Source organism: Desmodus rotundus, chromosome 4 (assembly GCF_022682495.2).
Source record: "Desmodus rotundus isolate HL8 chromosome 4, HLdesRot8A.1, whole genome shotgun sequence".
Taxonomy (NCBI): Eukaryota; Metazoa; Chordata; class Mammalia; order Chiroptera; family Phyllostomidae; genus Desmodus; species Desmodus rotundus.
Window position 1 is genome coordinate 62659689 of NC_071390.1, and position 16390 is coordinate 62676078.

The 16390-nt window shown below is 38.6% G+C and overlaps 1 protein-coding gene across 1 annotated transcript; it reads left to right on the top strand.

Moving 5' to 3' along the window:
- Positions 1-4562: 4562 nt before the first annotated feature.
- LOC112305377 (LIM domain and actin-binding protein 1-like) lies at positions 4563-7770 on the top strand. Its single transcript, XM_024561053.2, has 2 exons — positions 4563-4609; positions 6843-7770. Exons 1-2 carry the CDS (start codon positions 4563-4565, stop codon positions 7768-7770), a joined length of 975 nt encoding a protein of 324 aa, XP_024416821.2.
- The last annotated feature ends 8620 nt before the right edge of the window (positions 7771-16390 follow it).

Genomic DNA, 16390 nt, shown 5'->3' on the forward strand with positions numbered 1-16390 from the left:
ATAGAGAGGACACAAATAAATAAAATCAGAAATGAAAGAGGAGAAATTAAAATTGATACCACAGAAATAGAAAGGATTGTAAGAAGTTACTATGAAAAGCTATATGCCAAGGAATTTGAAAACTTAGGTGAAATGGTTAAATTTCTAGAAACATATAATCTTCCAAACTGAACCAAGAAGAAGCAGAAAGCTTAAGAGACTGACAATAGCTGGTGCAATTGAAGCAGTAATCAAAAACTCCCATCCCACAAAAGCCCTGAACTGGATGGTTTCACAGGAGAATTTCATAAAACATTTAACAGACAGCTAACCCCTGTACTTCTCAGACTACACCAAAAAATCCAAGAAGAGGGAAGACTCCCAAACTCTTTTTATGAGGACAGCATCATCCTAATCCCCCAACCAGGCAAAGACACAGTAGAGAAAGAAGAGTGTAGACCAATATCACTGATGAACACAGATGCTAAAATCCTCAACAAAGTACTGACAAAAGGCATCTAGCAATACATCAAAAGATCATATACCACGATTAAGTGGGATTCATCCAGAGATACAAGGACAATACAATATTCTCAAATCAATAATGTAATACATCACATAAACAAAGGAAAAGACAAAAATCACCTGATTATATCAATATACGGGGATAAAGCATTTTATAAAGTACAGCACCCATTTATGATAAAAACACTCAGCAAAGTGGAAATAGAGGGAGCATTCCTCAACATAATAAAGGCCAAGTATGAAAAAACTACACCAATATCATACTCAATAAACAAAAACTAAGAGCTTTTTCATTAAGATCGGGAACAAGGCAAGAATGTCCGCTTTCACCAGTTGTATTCAACATCGAATTGGAAGTCCTAGCCACAGCAATCAGACAAGAAGAAGAAATAAAAGGCATCCAAATTGGAAAGGAGGATATGAAACTCATTGTTTGCAGATGACATGACAGTGTACATAGAAAAACCTACAGACTCCATGAAAAAAGTACTTGACCTAATAAGTGAATTTGGCAAAACAGCTGGATACAAAGTCAATATTCAGAAAAGAGAGGTATTTTTGTACACCACCAACAAAATATCAGAAACAGAAATCAGGAAAAAATCCCATTTTCTATAGCAACAAGAAAAATAAGGTACTTATGAATAAAAAATCCTGTACTCAGAAAACTACACAGCCCTGAAGAAAGAAACTGAGGAAGACACAAATAAATAGAAGCATATACCATGTTCATGGATTGGAAGAATTAGCATCATCAAAATGTCCATACTACTCAAGGCAATTTATAGATTCAATGCAATCCCTATTAAAGTACCCATGACATATTTCACAGATACAGAACAAACATTTCAAAACTTTATGTGGAACCATAAATGACCCCAAATAGTCATAGCAATTTTGAGAAAGAAGAACAAAGTAGGAGGGATCACCATACATGACATCAAACTCTATTACAAGGCCATGGTAATCTAAAATGTCTGGTACTGACATAAGAACAGACACATAGATCAATGGAACAGAATAGAGTTTCCAGAAATAAACCTAAGTCTCTATGGTCAATTAATATTTGACAAAGAGGGCGGGAGCATAAAATGGACATGGCAATACTTTCACCAATATGTTCCCTACATTGAGGGACATAAAGGAAAGAATAAACAAATGGCACTTCATCAAAATAAAAAGATTCTGCATGGCTAAAGGAAACATTAACAAAATTAAAAGGGAAGCAACTGTATGGAAAAATATATTTGCCAATGATATCTTGGTCAAGGGATTGATCTCCAAAATATGTAAGGAACTCACACAACTCCACTCCAGGAAGACAACAATCCAATTAAAAAATGGTCAAAGGACCTGAACAAACACTTCTCCAAAGAGGAGATACACAGGGCCCAGAGACATATGAAAGGATGCTCAACATCACTAGCCATCAGAGAGATGCAAATTAAAACTACAATGAGATATCACTTCACACCAGTCAGAATGGCTATCATAACCAAATTGACAAACGACAAGTGCTGGTCAGGTTGTGGAGAAAAGGGAACCCTAATGCACTGTTGGTGGGAATGCAGACTGGTCAGCCACTGTGGAAAACAGTATGGAATTTCCTCAATAAACTAAATATGAAACTCTTTTTTGACCCAGCAATTCCACTGCTGGAATATACCTTAAGTATCCTGAAACACTAATTCAAATGAACCTATGCACCACAATGTTCATAGCAGCACAATTTACAGTAGCCAAATGCTGGGTGCAGCCTAAGTTCCCATCAGTAAACGAGTAGATTAAAAAACTGTGGTATATTACAAAATGGAATACTGCACAGCAGAAAGAAAGAAGGGGCTCCTACGCTTTTCAACAACATGGATGGAACTGGAGAGCATTATGCTAAGTGAAGTAAGCCAGGCAGTGAAAGACAAATACCATATGATCTCACCTATAAGTGGAACCTAATCGACAAAACAAACCACCAAGCAAAATATAGCCAGAGACATTGAAATTAAGAACAAACTGACACGACTCCCAGCCAAGATGGAGGTGTAGGTAGACACACTGTGCCTCCTCACACAACCAAAAGAAGGACAACAACAATTTAAAAACAAAAAACAACCAGAATTGACAGAAAATCAAACTGTATGGAAGTCCAACAACCAAGGAGATAAAGAAGAAACATTCATCCAGACTGGTAGGTGGGGCAGAGACAGGCAGCCAGGGTGGAGAGGACTCATGGCAAGATGGCGGCTGGTGGACCCAGCAAGGTGGCAGATTGTTGAATGGGGCAGGCCAGGCTGCAAGTAGCATACCCCACAAAGTGGTGGCTGGCAGACCCTGCAGCCCCACATTCACGCATAGATAAACCAGGAGGAACGGCGGGGGAACAAGACAGACCTCGCAACCCAGTGCTCCAGCTTGGGGAAATAAAGCCTCAAACTTTGGATTGAAAACAACTTGTGGGGGTTGAGGAGAAACGCATAGCCTCACAGGAGAGGTTATTGGAGAGACCCACTGGGGCTTAGAGCATGCACAAGCCCACCCACTCAGGAATCAGCACCAGAGGGGCCCAATTTGATTGTGGGTACTGGAAGGAGTGACTGAAATCTGGCAGAGAGTGGAGCAAGAGCCATTGCTCCTTCTCGGCCCCTCCCCCACATACAGTGTCACAGGGCAGCAACCAGCATTACCCCACCCTGGTGAGGACCGAAGGCTCCACCCCTTTATGTAACAGGCGTGCCAAGACGAAAAAAAATGCCCCAAATGAAAGAACAGATTAAAGCTCCAGAAAAAATACAAGTAAGCAACAAAGAGATAGCCAACCTACCAGATGCACAGTTTAAAACACTGGTAATCAGGAAGTTCACAGAATTTGTTGAATTTGGTCGCAAATTAGATGAAAAAATGAAGGCTATGCTAAGAGAAACAAAGGGAAATCTACAGGGAACCAATAGTGATGGGAAGGAAACCGCAACTCAAATCAACAGTGTGGACCAGAAGAAAGAAACATCCAACCAGAAAAGAGTGAAGAAACAAGAATTCAAAAAAATGAGGAGAGGCTTAGGAACCTCCAGGACATCTTGAAACGTTCCAACATCCGAATTATAGGGGTACCAGAAGGAGAAGAGGAAGAACAAAAAATTGAAAGGTTAGTGGAACAAATAATGAAGGAGAACTTCCTTAATCTGGCAAAGGAAATAGACTTCCAGGAAGTCCAGGAAGCTCAGAGAGTCCCAAAGAAGCTGAACCCAAGGAGGAACACACCAAGGCACATCATCATTACATTAGCCAAGATGAAACAGAAGGAGAGAATCTTAGAAACAGCAAGAGAAAAGGACACAGTTACCTACGAAGGAGTTCCCATAAGACTGTCAGCTGATTTTCCAAAGAGACCTTACAGACAAGAAGGGGCTGGCAAGAAGTATTCCAAGTCATGAAAGGCAGGGACTTACATCCAAGATTGCTCTATCCAGCAAAGCTATCATTTATAATAAAAGGGCAGATAAAGTGCTTCTCAGATAAGGTCAAGTTAAAGGAGTTCATCATCAGCAAGCCATTATTATATGAAATGTTAAAGGGAGTTACCTAAGAAAAACAAGATAAAAAATATGAACAGTAAAAATGACAGCAAACTCACAGTTATTAACGACCACACCTAAAACAAAAACAAGAGCAAACTAGGCAAACAACTAGAACAGGAACAGAACCATAGAGATGGAGATCACATGGAGGGTTGTCAATAGGGGAGTGGGCGGGGGAGGGGGGGAAAGGTACAGAGAATAAGTAGCATAAATGGTAGGTAGAAAATAGACAGGGGGAGGGTAAGAATAGTGTAGAAAATGTAGAAGCCAAAGAACTTATAAGTATGACCCATGGACATGAACTATAGGGGGGGAGTGTGGGAGGGAAGGGGTGGGTAGGATGGAGTGGAGTGAAGGAGGGGAAATGGGACAACTGTAATAGCATAATGAATAAATATATTAAGAAAAAAAAACAAACTGAGAGTAACCAGAGCGAAGTCAGGAGGGAAATAACCAGGGCAAGAAGGGAAAGGATCATCAAAGAACATGCATAAAGGACCCATGGACAAAGCCAAAGGTGGGTCGAATAGAGGGTAAGTGGTGGGGGTGGGTGGGTTGAGGGAAAGTGAGGGTGGGAAAATGGAGACAACTATATTAGAACATTAATAAAAAATTATTAAAAAGAAACAAACCCACTTTCCAATTCTACTATACAAAGTCACAATTTTTTCTGAAGTTACCATTAGATATTTATTTTTAAAAATTAGTTATCGAGCCACAAAACTTAATATTTATCAAGAACAGAAACAGTATAGATTATACTTTAACTATGGCATACTACTTGTAAATAGTAATAGCTGATGTATTTAAAAATGTATTTTCAGACCAAAAAAAACAATTTTAAAAGTTGTTTCAGCAACATATGGATTAAGTTTAGAACAAATTCAAAAATAGCAGAACATCTGGAAAAAAGTCAACAATGAAATTGGATATACCTAATGTTTACACACAAAAAAGTAACCACAAATTTCAAATTCAACTACAATTTTTTAAAAATATATTTTATTGATTATCCTATTACAGTACACAAAACAGAACAAAGTATCCTTAAGGGAAAAGAGATTGATGAAATATTAAGTTTATATTACTCAGTTAATTTTATTCATTTAAGTAAGGGTTGTTTTATTTAATAATTTTTCATCTGGTGATTTTTTGATATTGTGTTATTAACTTCCACTTTTATTACTCTATTTTTAAGAGAATAGAATTTAAACTATTTACATTTTTTAGAATTTATCTTATAACCTAAACTATGCTGTGTTACTAAATTATCAGGCTTGCTGAAACATCTGTTGATCACTTAGTATATGCTTGAATTATATTAATGAACACAAAAATATATGAGTAAAGAAATGTTTGTTTGAATTGTAATCAAAATAAGGTCCACATAGCATAATTTTCTGTTATGTTTTTAAAAGTGTTTAAATACAGGTATTGGCAAAAAATTTTTTGTAAAAGACCAAATAGTAAATATTTTAGTCTTGGGAACTGCATGATCTTTGTCACAACTCTGACATTACCGTGCAAAATCAGCCATATGCAATTCATACATAAATGGAAATGGCCGTGTTCTACTGAAATTTTATTTACTAAAAAAAGCATGGTGGCCAGATTTGGTTTATAGTTTGCTGACCCTTGTTTTGTTCTATAGGTGCTCACTTTCTCCTGTTTCCTCTATTAAGTTTAGTTGTTGAAGAACCTGTATCATTTGTTCTATAAAAAAATCTAGAGTTTGCTGATCACATGTTCTTCTGTCTCTCATATTTCCCGTACATTTGCAGTTAGATCTAGAGGCTTGCTTGTTCATACTCAGTTTTGATTTTTTAACAAGACTAATTCAAAGGTGATAATGTGTATGTCTGTTAAATGGCCCATAATACGAAGTTGATTCTCTTTTTATGATATTAACAGCTATTGATGACCTTGCCTAGATTGAGCATTTCATTAGGTCTTTGCAAAGTGGTGCTTTTATAATTATATCATTCCTTCTTCATTTACTTGCTGGAACATTTCTATAAAGAGGAAATTTTCCATGGTCAACTATTTGCTTCCTCAGAGATACAGTTTATATAGAAAAGGCACAATAAGTGTTTGATATTTCCTTTTATTTACCAGTTATCACAATAATGAGTTGACAATTGACCTAAAAATTAACCAATGAGGGAATATTTTCCTTAAATATAACTTTGAAATATGAACTTAAGAATATTTGAAGTGTTTCAAATCCATTGTGTTAATATCCTTTTGGTACTCAAATTGTGCTATTTTTGACCAGTGGGAATTCTTCAAAGTGACTCCTTAATCCTTTTTGCAAGCCCTCAATGGGTTTTAAGATATTCTTTGGTTTCAGGTATAAAGAGATGTTCAAGATATCACATACATTTATTGCTCTTGACCTGGAATCAAGAAGTCCTGGTTTCTTTTTGTGGGAAGTAGTATGTATGTATTTATTTATTTATTTTTCAAACGTAAATTAAAAGCTTTATTGAATAAAAATGTTTCAGACTACACAAGATTGTAAGAAAGCAGACTATTTTACAACTCTAAAAAATACTAGAGCTAAATCTGTAAAAATGCAGTACAAAGAAAAGCCTATAGCTTAAAACACCTCTCTTCCCCACATACAATTTGGCATATCAATTATGTACAACAAATATTCCAAAGCCTTAATACTAGAATTCTGTGCCCCTCCCCCCAATAAAGGCCTATAATTGGTTTAATTGCACCCTAGGAATACTGTCTGCCATAAAAATCAATACATTTCAGGGTTGATAGGAATTTTAAAACTAGTGTCGCAGAAACAGGATCAGAAGTGACATATAGGGTTTGGGGGGTTGTGTCCAAACAAAGCAGCTCTACCAACTATACAAATGAACTGAGAGCCAATGGCAGTGAAATCAAAATTCACAAGTTGGAGCAAAAGGAGAATGAACCCCCGGGTCCTGAGGTCTGTGTCTCCCATCAAGATGGAGAAAAGGTTTCTGCAACTGAGAATAGCCTGGCAGCCCGTTCCCCCACTACTAAAGCTGACTTCTATAACTCCCAGGTTAAGAGTGAGATCCAGCAACCTGTCCATCCCAAGCCACTAAGTCCAGATGCCAGAGCCTCCAGCCTTCCTGAAAGTTCTCCTCCTAAAGCAGTGAAGAAGTTTCAGGCACCTGCAAGAGAGACCTGTGTGGAATGTCAGCAAACAGTCTACCCGATGGAGCGTCTCTTGGCCAACCAGCAAGTGTTTCACATCAGCTGCTTTGGTTGCTCCTATTGCAACAACAAACTTAGTCTAGGAATGTATGCATCATTACATGGGAGAATCTATTGCAAGCCTCACTTCAATCAACTCTTTAAATCTAAAGGGAACTATGATGAAGGCTTTAGGTACAGACCACACAAGGATCTGTGGGCAACCAAAAATGAAAATGAAGAGACACTGGAGAAACCAGCCCAGCTTCCAAATGCAGGGGAGACGCCTCAGAGCCCAGGAGTAGAATATGCCCCTATTGCTAAGGTAGGTGTGCTGACCGCAAGTATGGAAGCAATGGCGTCCTCTCGGCCAGAGAAAGAAAACAAGCCAGCTGAAACTAAGAAGTTAAGGATCGCCTGGGAAGTAGTATTTAGAGACCACAATCTGGGCATTAAGGGTGTTCATTATTACAATGTTGATCTTTATTTCTCGGATTTTTTTTTTCTTTTGTGAACAATGCTAAGAAATATTTTAAAGTTAAACTCATTCTGGGATCATAATGATACTTCCATTCAAACTCATAACCACAAGATTTTATACAACTTTGCTTATTTTGCATCCATTCAAATTTCTTTGCTTTAAAATTACCAAAAGTACTTCCTCTTTGTGTTATTCCACTATAGTGGTATGCTACCACAGAGTTGTGCTCCTTTGTTTAATTATTTTTAGAAATTTTAAAATTTAATTTTGTTTCATAATTGTGTAAAAATTTTGCATAATTCCAAAGTAAAATCTACAGATCTGAGAAGTATAGTTTCTGTCACACCTGCCCTTTACCCACTATACAGGTAATCATTAACTTTTTTGTTTACTTATTCTTCCTTTGGTATGTCAGGAACATGTATAAAGGTCCCATGGACAAAGCCAAAGCGGGTAGGATCTAGGGTGGGAGGTGGGGATGGCTGGGGTTGGGAGGAGTGGTGGGGGAAAATTGGGGACAACTGTACATGACCAACAATAAAAATTACTATGGAAATTAAAGTTAATAAATAATCCATAAAAAGCAAATAGTTATATATCAGTATCACACATTGTTATTAGATGAATAGTAGCATGTTTTCTCCATATTGCCTTTTTCAGATGGAAATATGCCCAATTTCATTATCTAGCTGCATGGTACTCCACTGTGTGGATGCATCATCTTTTATTCAATCACTCTCTTGTTAATGAACATTTGAATGGTTTCCAGTCTGTTGTTGATCAGGTATCTCTGCAGCTAACTTATGCAGTTTTCTTTTTTCTCTTTTTCTTTTTCAGTGTGTTATCTGGATAGAATCCTAGAAGTTGAATTGACAATTGACAGGGTAAAAGTGCATGAAATTTTTCTAGATATTGCCAAATTACCCTTCACATTGGTTTTTATTATTTGGTATTCCCACTGATAATTTATAAGAATGCCCATTTCCCCAGACTTTTCAAAAGTATGTATCAAACTTTTTAGAAATTTGTCAATTTGATTGAAAAATATTATATGTGTAGTTTTAATTTTTATGACTCTGATATAGGTGAGGCTGAACATCTTTTCATGTTTAAGGAACATTTCTCTGACGTGGGTCTTTGAGTTCCTTGCCATTTTTTTAAATGAAATTTTTCTTGATCTTCTCTATTTTATAAAAGCTTTAGATAGTAAGAATATTAAACTTTTGGGTTTACATGCAAATCTTTTTCTCTATTTGCCATTCAGCTTTTGAAATTTCTTATGGTTATTTTTGCCCTGGAGATTGTTTTCATTTTAAAGTATATAAATAAGTTTCCTTACTACATTTGGATTTTAAGTCATAGTTAGGAAAGTTTTCTCTGCTGTCAGATTATGGAGGAATTCATCTTTTTTTTAGTACCTTTTTTTTCTGTTAAGTACCTGATCCATTTAAAATAAATATCTAGCATGGTATGAGGAATAGATCCAATCTTAATTATGTGGTTATCCACTTCTTACTCTTTTTTTAATATTTTATTATTTATTTTTAGAGAGAGAAAAAGGAAGGAGAGAGGGAGAAAAACATCAATGCGTGGTTGCCTCTTGCATGTCCCCTACTGGGTAACTGGCCTGCAACCCATGAGGCTCCTATTCTCTCTTCTTCAGGATTATTGCTGGAAATTTGGGGCTGCTTTAGCATCTTCTGTTTAATCATCTATGTGAAGGAGGCATAAACCTATTAATCATGGGAAATATTTGGAGAGCTGGATGATTCCTAGAATGTATTAGTTCATAGAACTCCACTTTGAACTGCCAATTATGTTTAAGAAACTAAAATCAGAAACGCTGAGCTTGCAAAAACTGTCTCAAAGTGACAGACATCAGTCATTCCTCCCCAGTTGTATTTAATCCTCTAAAACTGGTAGTGGCACAGAAAAAGAAATACAGCGGACAGAGAAATTGCTTTGATGTGAGTGAGAACACTTAAAGCTTCTTGCCTCTCCCTCATTCCCTGCAGTGAAACTGGAACTGTAAATGGAGCCTTAATAATGGAAAAATCTCCACGTTTATTGATTTTCTTCAATAAGTTCCTTAACCTACTCAGACATGTTTTTGTTTTCCAGCATAAAGCAGAGTCTAATTCCAGATGTTTGATGTTAAGTTACTTGAAGTTTTGAAATGTATACAGAAGTTAGTTGGAAAGTAATTCAATCTGCTGTAGTTACAAGGAGACAATAATATAAATATCTGATAGACCATATTCATCTATTTAATTCCATAAAGCATAGGAATTTGATTTTTAAAAGATGTAAAATACCATTGATGTTCTGTAATGAAATAAATCCAAGGATGAGGAAAAATTTAAATGAAGACACAGGGCCAAGATTGCTGGAGTGGGGGGATGGAAGGATCCAGAAATAGTTACTAGAGAATCTTAGATATTTACTGCTGATGAGATGCCTGTTCATTTCCAGGATTCCTACTGCCCAAGTTAAAAAGAGAAACATAGTAATCAACTTCATTTTCTATGTTGGAATTATTGAATGGTGGTAGACTTTCAGTGTCTTTTATCAGAACCTTTAATGAATGTACTCACAGGCCTATCACTTTTTCTGTGGTAGTGCTTAACATCAGGCAGAATCAGGATTCAAAAGTATAGTGTAACTCAGAAGGAGATTCTGAGACACTATGACGTATAAGTCTGGTCTAGCTAAGCTCACAGCCTTGATAATCACTGTCTGATGCCCTAGAGGAAGAGATTTTAGTTCACCTAAGAATGATTGTTGTTAAATTATTCTGAATTACAAAATCAGATTATACAGTTGTATTTAAAGGGAGCTATTTTCTGAAGTGCCAATGGAACTTCATGCTTCATTGTTTCTAGAAAATCAACATTCTTAAAGCTTATTTTCACTTTTTAGACACATCAGTGGTCACACCAGAGCCCTACAGAATGCCTTTCTATAAAGGTACCATTGTTGGTGTCACGTAGTTGGGGCCCAAAGCCCACAGCTGAAACCTATAAGAATTGTGAAAAGAGCTGGTCCTAGAACACCAAGAAAATATCTCATGATGGCTTCCCCATTTATATAGCTCAAAGCTGGGAGGATGAGTGTGCAGAGTGGCCAGCTCTTATTGGGCATTTCTGGTTACATCAAACTCTTCTTGGAAGTTGTGATTTGGAAAATATTTTCTTGGAAAGAGTCACTGTGCAAAGCATTCTGATCTCAAATTTATTGGCCCCATTAGTAATTAATGAAGGTTTTATGGACAGAGCAATGGCACATAAACATTCAGCTTATGCTGTATGCTACTTCCACGTTATAGTACCTGCTATAATTTATGAGATGAAATGAGAATGGAAAAATGTGGGCTACAGCATATGTCTCCAGTGAAAGAAAGCAATTGCAATCCTTTCACAGTGTCATGCCAAGCATTTCAGTAGTGAACAGAAAGGGGTACAGAGGAAACATCATTAATTCATTTCACTGACTTTTGCTTACTGGAAAACTAGTGTATGGGCTACATTCAGATAGTATGAGTGTACTTCCCCCTCTGATATTTGGGTTCCCATAACATCTCATAGGTCAAGGGGGACCTGGATCTAACTTCTTGAAAACTACTTCAAAGAAGACAGGGCTAGGGCCCTGTCTCCCATCCTTTCTGCTGTTTGGACTATTCTATCTGCTCTTCATCTAAGAAGTAGAAACAAGGGAGGATTGAAAATATATAAGTCATAAAAATAAGTCTCTTTCTCTTCCTTTATTCCCTTCCCTTCCCTTCCTCTTCTTTCCCCTCCCCTCTTTTCTCTCTCTCTCCTTCCTTTCTTCTTATTTATTTTGCTTTTCTATTATTTCCATAGCATTCTCTATCACTTGACTGAAACATAACTGGTTATTTGTATTACTATTCTTTTTTTTTTCCAAGCAGGGGAAAGTATGTTGCTTTTGGAATCAGATGAACCTGTTTTTGAATTTTATATCTGCTAGTTACTTATTTGAGCAAGTTACATAATTTCCCTCATTTACAAAGAACCTCACTTTCTTTGTAAAATGGGGACAGTGCTTCTTGCCATGAAGGCTTGTTGTAAGATTTAAATAAAACAAACACATTGCCCAGTGCTTAGAACAGTAGACTCAGTTAAAAGAAGAGTTTATGATCTGACCTTTTATGTGGTTAGATTCCAGGTACAGAATGCTTTAAAGACAGGGCTGGTCTGTGGAAGGGTAGGAAAGCAGATGGAAGCTTTGGAAGCCATGGATAATTCTCAAAATAGCTCAGGCTCTTGATTTCTGACTCTTCTTCCCAAGGCTCCAGGCTGAGTTAGCTCAATACCTGCAAACCTGTCACTGACAAGACTAAGAGTCCCAGAGCCATGGGGCTGCTGGGAGCTTCCTGGACAGTGGGGTTCATTTTTGTTTTCAGAGAAAGCTGTCTTCTCCTAGAAATATACATCTAGAAATATGACTGTTGGCAGAGATGTCAGGGCATATAGGATGGGAAGCTTGGGCCAGGCCTTGGGGAACATGGGCCTCATGGGGCACTTACATTTTAGTCTGAGCCCTCAGAATACTGTCAGGGTCCCCAGAAGCAATCACCCACACTAACCAAACTCAACAAAGACCAATATGTGAACTAGGTGCCAAATTACTTTGTGTTCCGATGGATATTCTTTCCACCTAAGTCACTCCCTTACAAATATCAAGGATTTATACAAGCAATTAGGGATCATCATTATAATCCTCAGAACCACCATTTACCGTGTCCACTGTGTGCTGAGTACAAACATTGTAATTTTAGGTTGGCTTTCCTCCAAAGCAGGGCCTGAGATCACAGCTTGAAAGAAGTTAGATTATTTTGAGATGTGATGTCAGGCAATAAAAATAGGGGGTGGCAGGGAAGAATAAAATGGGAAAGAAAGGAAGGTGATGTAAGATCGTGTCATTGGGCTGGTTACTGTTGTGTGCAACTGGGGCTCAATCCCATCAGAGACCCACAGGGCACATGAGATGTCTAACATAACCTTTAATCTTTATAGCAACTCCACAAGGTAGAAAATACTAGTGTAATTTCAATGATGGAGTAATTGAAACTTAGAGAAGGAAAGGAACTGGCTTATGGTCATGCAGCTCCAAATGGCAGGGCCAGAATTTAAATATGGGCTTGCATTAACTTTAAAAGATATTCTAGGCTTCTCTATTATGATGCTGGGCTAGACACCTTCCATTTGACTCTATAAATTCTCTTCCAGCCTCCTCTTCCCTAGGAAGATGATCTATAAAAATTCATGGAAGTGCTCTCTTTCCCACTGGCTTATGGTTAGGGTGGTAAAATGAGGAGTACCAGCCAGTGATCAGACAGAGGGAGGAGGATGTGATCCTGGCAGTTATTTCTTTGGCTTTCTCCCTTCAAGTGTACCTGAGACATACCATGTCTCCAGGTGAAAGATCCAGGATGTGTGTCCATACTTTTCCTCCTGATTCTCTTGAGTGTCCCCCTTCTTTCAGATCTGGTGAGGCAATATTATTAACCACAGAATATTTCCTTATACTCTACCCACACCTCTCTGAATTGTCCTAATTTGAGTGTGCTGTACCCTGTTGGTATAACCCTGATTGATACAGTGGCCTCCCAGAAGTGGATGGAAGAGTGCAAAGTCATAGCACAGGTGGTGACTCATTCTGCCTGCTTCCATGTCACTTACCCACAGCCCAGAACACTCTCTCTAGTGACCAATGATACTCCCTCGACCAAGTCTACTGTCTGTTCACCAGGCAGTTCTGAGAAACATCAATACACTGTTGCTCACAGTTTCTTCTTATCTAAGTTCCATGTGGATAAACTATTCCATACACACAATTTCTCTCAGGTAGATAATAATTTAACAATAATAAATTAACCCTCAGCTATGCTTTGCTTGAATGTTCAGGCCCATTTTCTGCCTTCTTTAGTGAGGATGGCTCTATTCTTTGAGGTGTTATTGCAAGTGGCTAATCTCTTTAGTTCTGGATAGATTATGCTCATTTTCCTCATGGGAGACCAGAGTGTTTCTGAGTATTTTGGAGACAGAGAAAAGCTATCAATTTAATGCATCAGGTGGTATGCCTGTTGAACTGATATATCAACTACCTCCTTGAAGCCTGGACTCTCTTCCCTTCAGTAGCTGAGACCTGGCTGAGAGAAAGAGAAGAGGTGTGGCTCTGCCTCCTCTGCAAACTCTAGCTCCACTTTTATGCCTCTGAGCACCTCTAGGTATTCGACAATTCCTACATTCATTTTGAATAATAATAAAAAAGGTCAGCTCTGGGTTTGAACAAACATGTTCTTATTCAAGGTTTAAAACATTTCTTTTATGGCTCCCTTGCTGGGTCTGTGATTGTATTCCTTTCCTTAGAACATGAATGATTGTTTATTAAACATAATAATAATAATAAAGTGGGAGTAGGGTCTCTTAGCTGGCATTAGTTCAGATTCCAATTTAATCTTTCCCTAGCGTCACTTCATTGTAACTCTATCTGCTTGCGTAATTCATAACCAGCATGTGTCACTGTGAACAAAGTCAAGCTTCAGAATAACATCAGTAAGATGATTGTTCATGGAACACACAGTACTTCTGGTCTATAATTTAAAAAAAATACTGGCTCAAAAAATAAAATAATGGTAACAAACTTGCTTTACTGCATAGAACCCAGAAGATTTAAAGTAGCAAATGCTGCTTTCCTAAGCAAAGGGAACTTTCTGTGAATTTTAGGACAGGGAGTAATGTTTCCTGACCTTTAAATGAGTGATTAGGGCTCTTCTGGACTACTGAAAGGCTAGCAAGAAGCATGAACCTTCAATTCTTTTCCTTCCAGAAACAGTGTGCTTAGGATGATGGGCTCTGCCTTTTAGTGATATGACCTCAGCTCTTTTAACAAAGTGGGAGTAATAATAGCACATCCTGCAGCTATTGCACAGGTTATAAAATACTGCAAGTGATTAGCAGTTTTTAGCACAGAGTCATGCTGAATGAAAGTTAGCTACTTTCATTATTGTGAAAGATTATATTCCAAATAACCTTAAAAATTGTCAGAGATCATGATTGTCTCAAAGGGCCTTGGATCATGATTAGAGAAGATTAAAATGATGCTGTTTAGCCTGTGAGTCTAGGCAAACACAAAGACTCAGAAGTGGAAGAAAATTTCATAGAAATGGTCTTTAGTTATAATAAGAGAAGAGAACATCTTCTAGCTTGGGGTTGGAGACAGCTCCACAAGAACATGCTTAAGTTACATTAAAAAAGGTGGATGCCAATCCAGATCCATGATGGTGGTGGAGTAGGTGGAAGATACACTCACCTCCTCCCAAGACCAAACTGGAATTGCAACTAAAATGTAGACCAATCAACCTAAATAATCAACTGAAGACTAAATGAACAGAAATCTTATAACCAAGGATTTACAGAAGAAGTCCCATTGAGACTGGGAGGAAGGGTGGAGATGTAAACAGGGCTGTGCTGGGTCACACAGGAGGCTGAGATTCCAGAAGGAATCTCAGCTGCAAAGGTTTACCCTGAGAAGTATGGTATGTCAACTCCATACCAGGCTCCCAGCCCAGAACATCAGAGTTGGGAAGAGGCATTCATATCATATCCGGCTGTGAAAATCAGTGCTGATTCTGTCCATCAGGGAGAGATGAGAGTCTACTAGAGACACAGGCACCGCTTTAAGGGTTCATGAACAAAATTGCCCTCACAGCCACACACCCTGGTCTCCAGTGGAGAGAGGGCAGAGCAGACTAGAGTCATTTTAAGAAAGACTGGAATTTGTGGCTCTGGGTGGAGATCTTAAGGGACAGATATCAGGATCTCTGTGCTGAGTTCCTCTCCCACACCAAAGACACCACCTTTCTTGGGTGGAGCACTCTCCTCCTTAACGCATCAACCTAAGAGAATGCAAAGGCTCCACCTTCTGGACTCCCTGTAGCCCCACCCTGTAGAGCTTGCACTCTGCTGAGGAGTCAGCTGCCTTGGCCAGGGTGTAGAGGTAAGCAGACTCATTGTAAGGATTAATGACTGAGTTGTGTGGCTCTAGAGTGGAGGCCATTTCCCCCCACTTTTCCATGAAACTGACTGGTGTTTCCCCCTCACATCAGATTTGATTATGCCACCCTCCAGTCTCCCAGCAGCCCCACCATCCAGAATCTTGGTGGCCCTGTCCTGCTGAGGAAGTCTGCCTTGGTGACTCTGGGGTTGGGCCATTCCCCCAACCTTTCCTCAAGCCTGATAGACACCTTCTTCTAACAGGATATCCACTAGATCCACCCTCCTAACTCATGGTAACCCCACTCTGCTTAGCTGATGCTGTCCCAATACTCTGAGCAGAATCCAGGACAGACTGTGTAGTGTGGCCCTAGGATGAGGGCCATTCTCCCTTACATGCATGACCAGTGCAAAGCTTTGCCTTCACACAGCCAAATATTGGTCTGTTTGGGCCAGATAAACTTTGCCGGCCTCACCCTGATGGCTCCTTGGGACAATACCCCACCACAAAATGTGTAAGCACCCCAAAAGTGACAACTATACTTGGTATAACCTGGGACATTTGCTGAGCAGCCTCAGACCCAGCATCAAGCTTGAACTTGTATAAATCTGGTGAACACCACTTGCCCCTACCT

Bases quoted from the DNA above. Each gene is read 5' to 3' on its own strand.
- LOC112305377 (XM_024561053.2), top strand. From the start codon at position 4,563: ATGCATAAAGGACCCATGGACAAAGCCAAAGGTGGGTCGAATAGAGG. The intron at 4,610-6,842 runs GTAAGTGGTGGG...AATACATTTCAG, and splicing joins AAAGGTGGGTCGAATAGAGG to GGTTGATAGGAATTTTAAAA.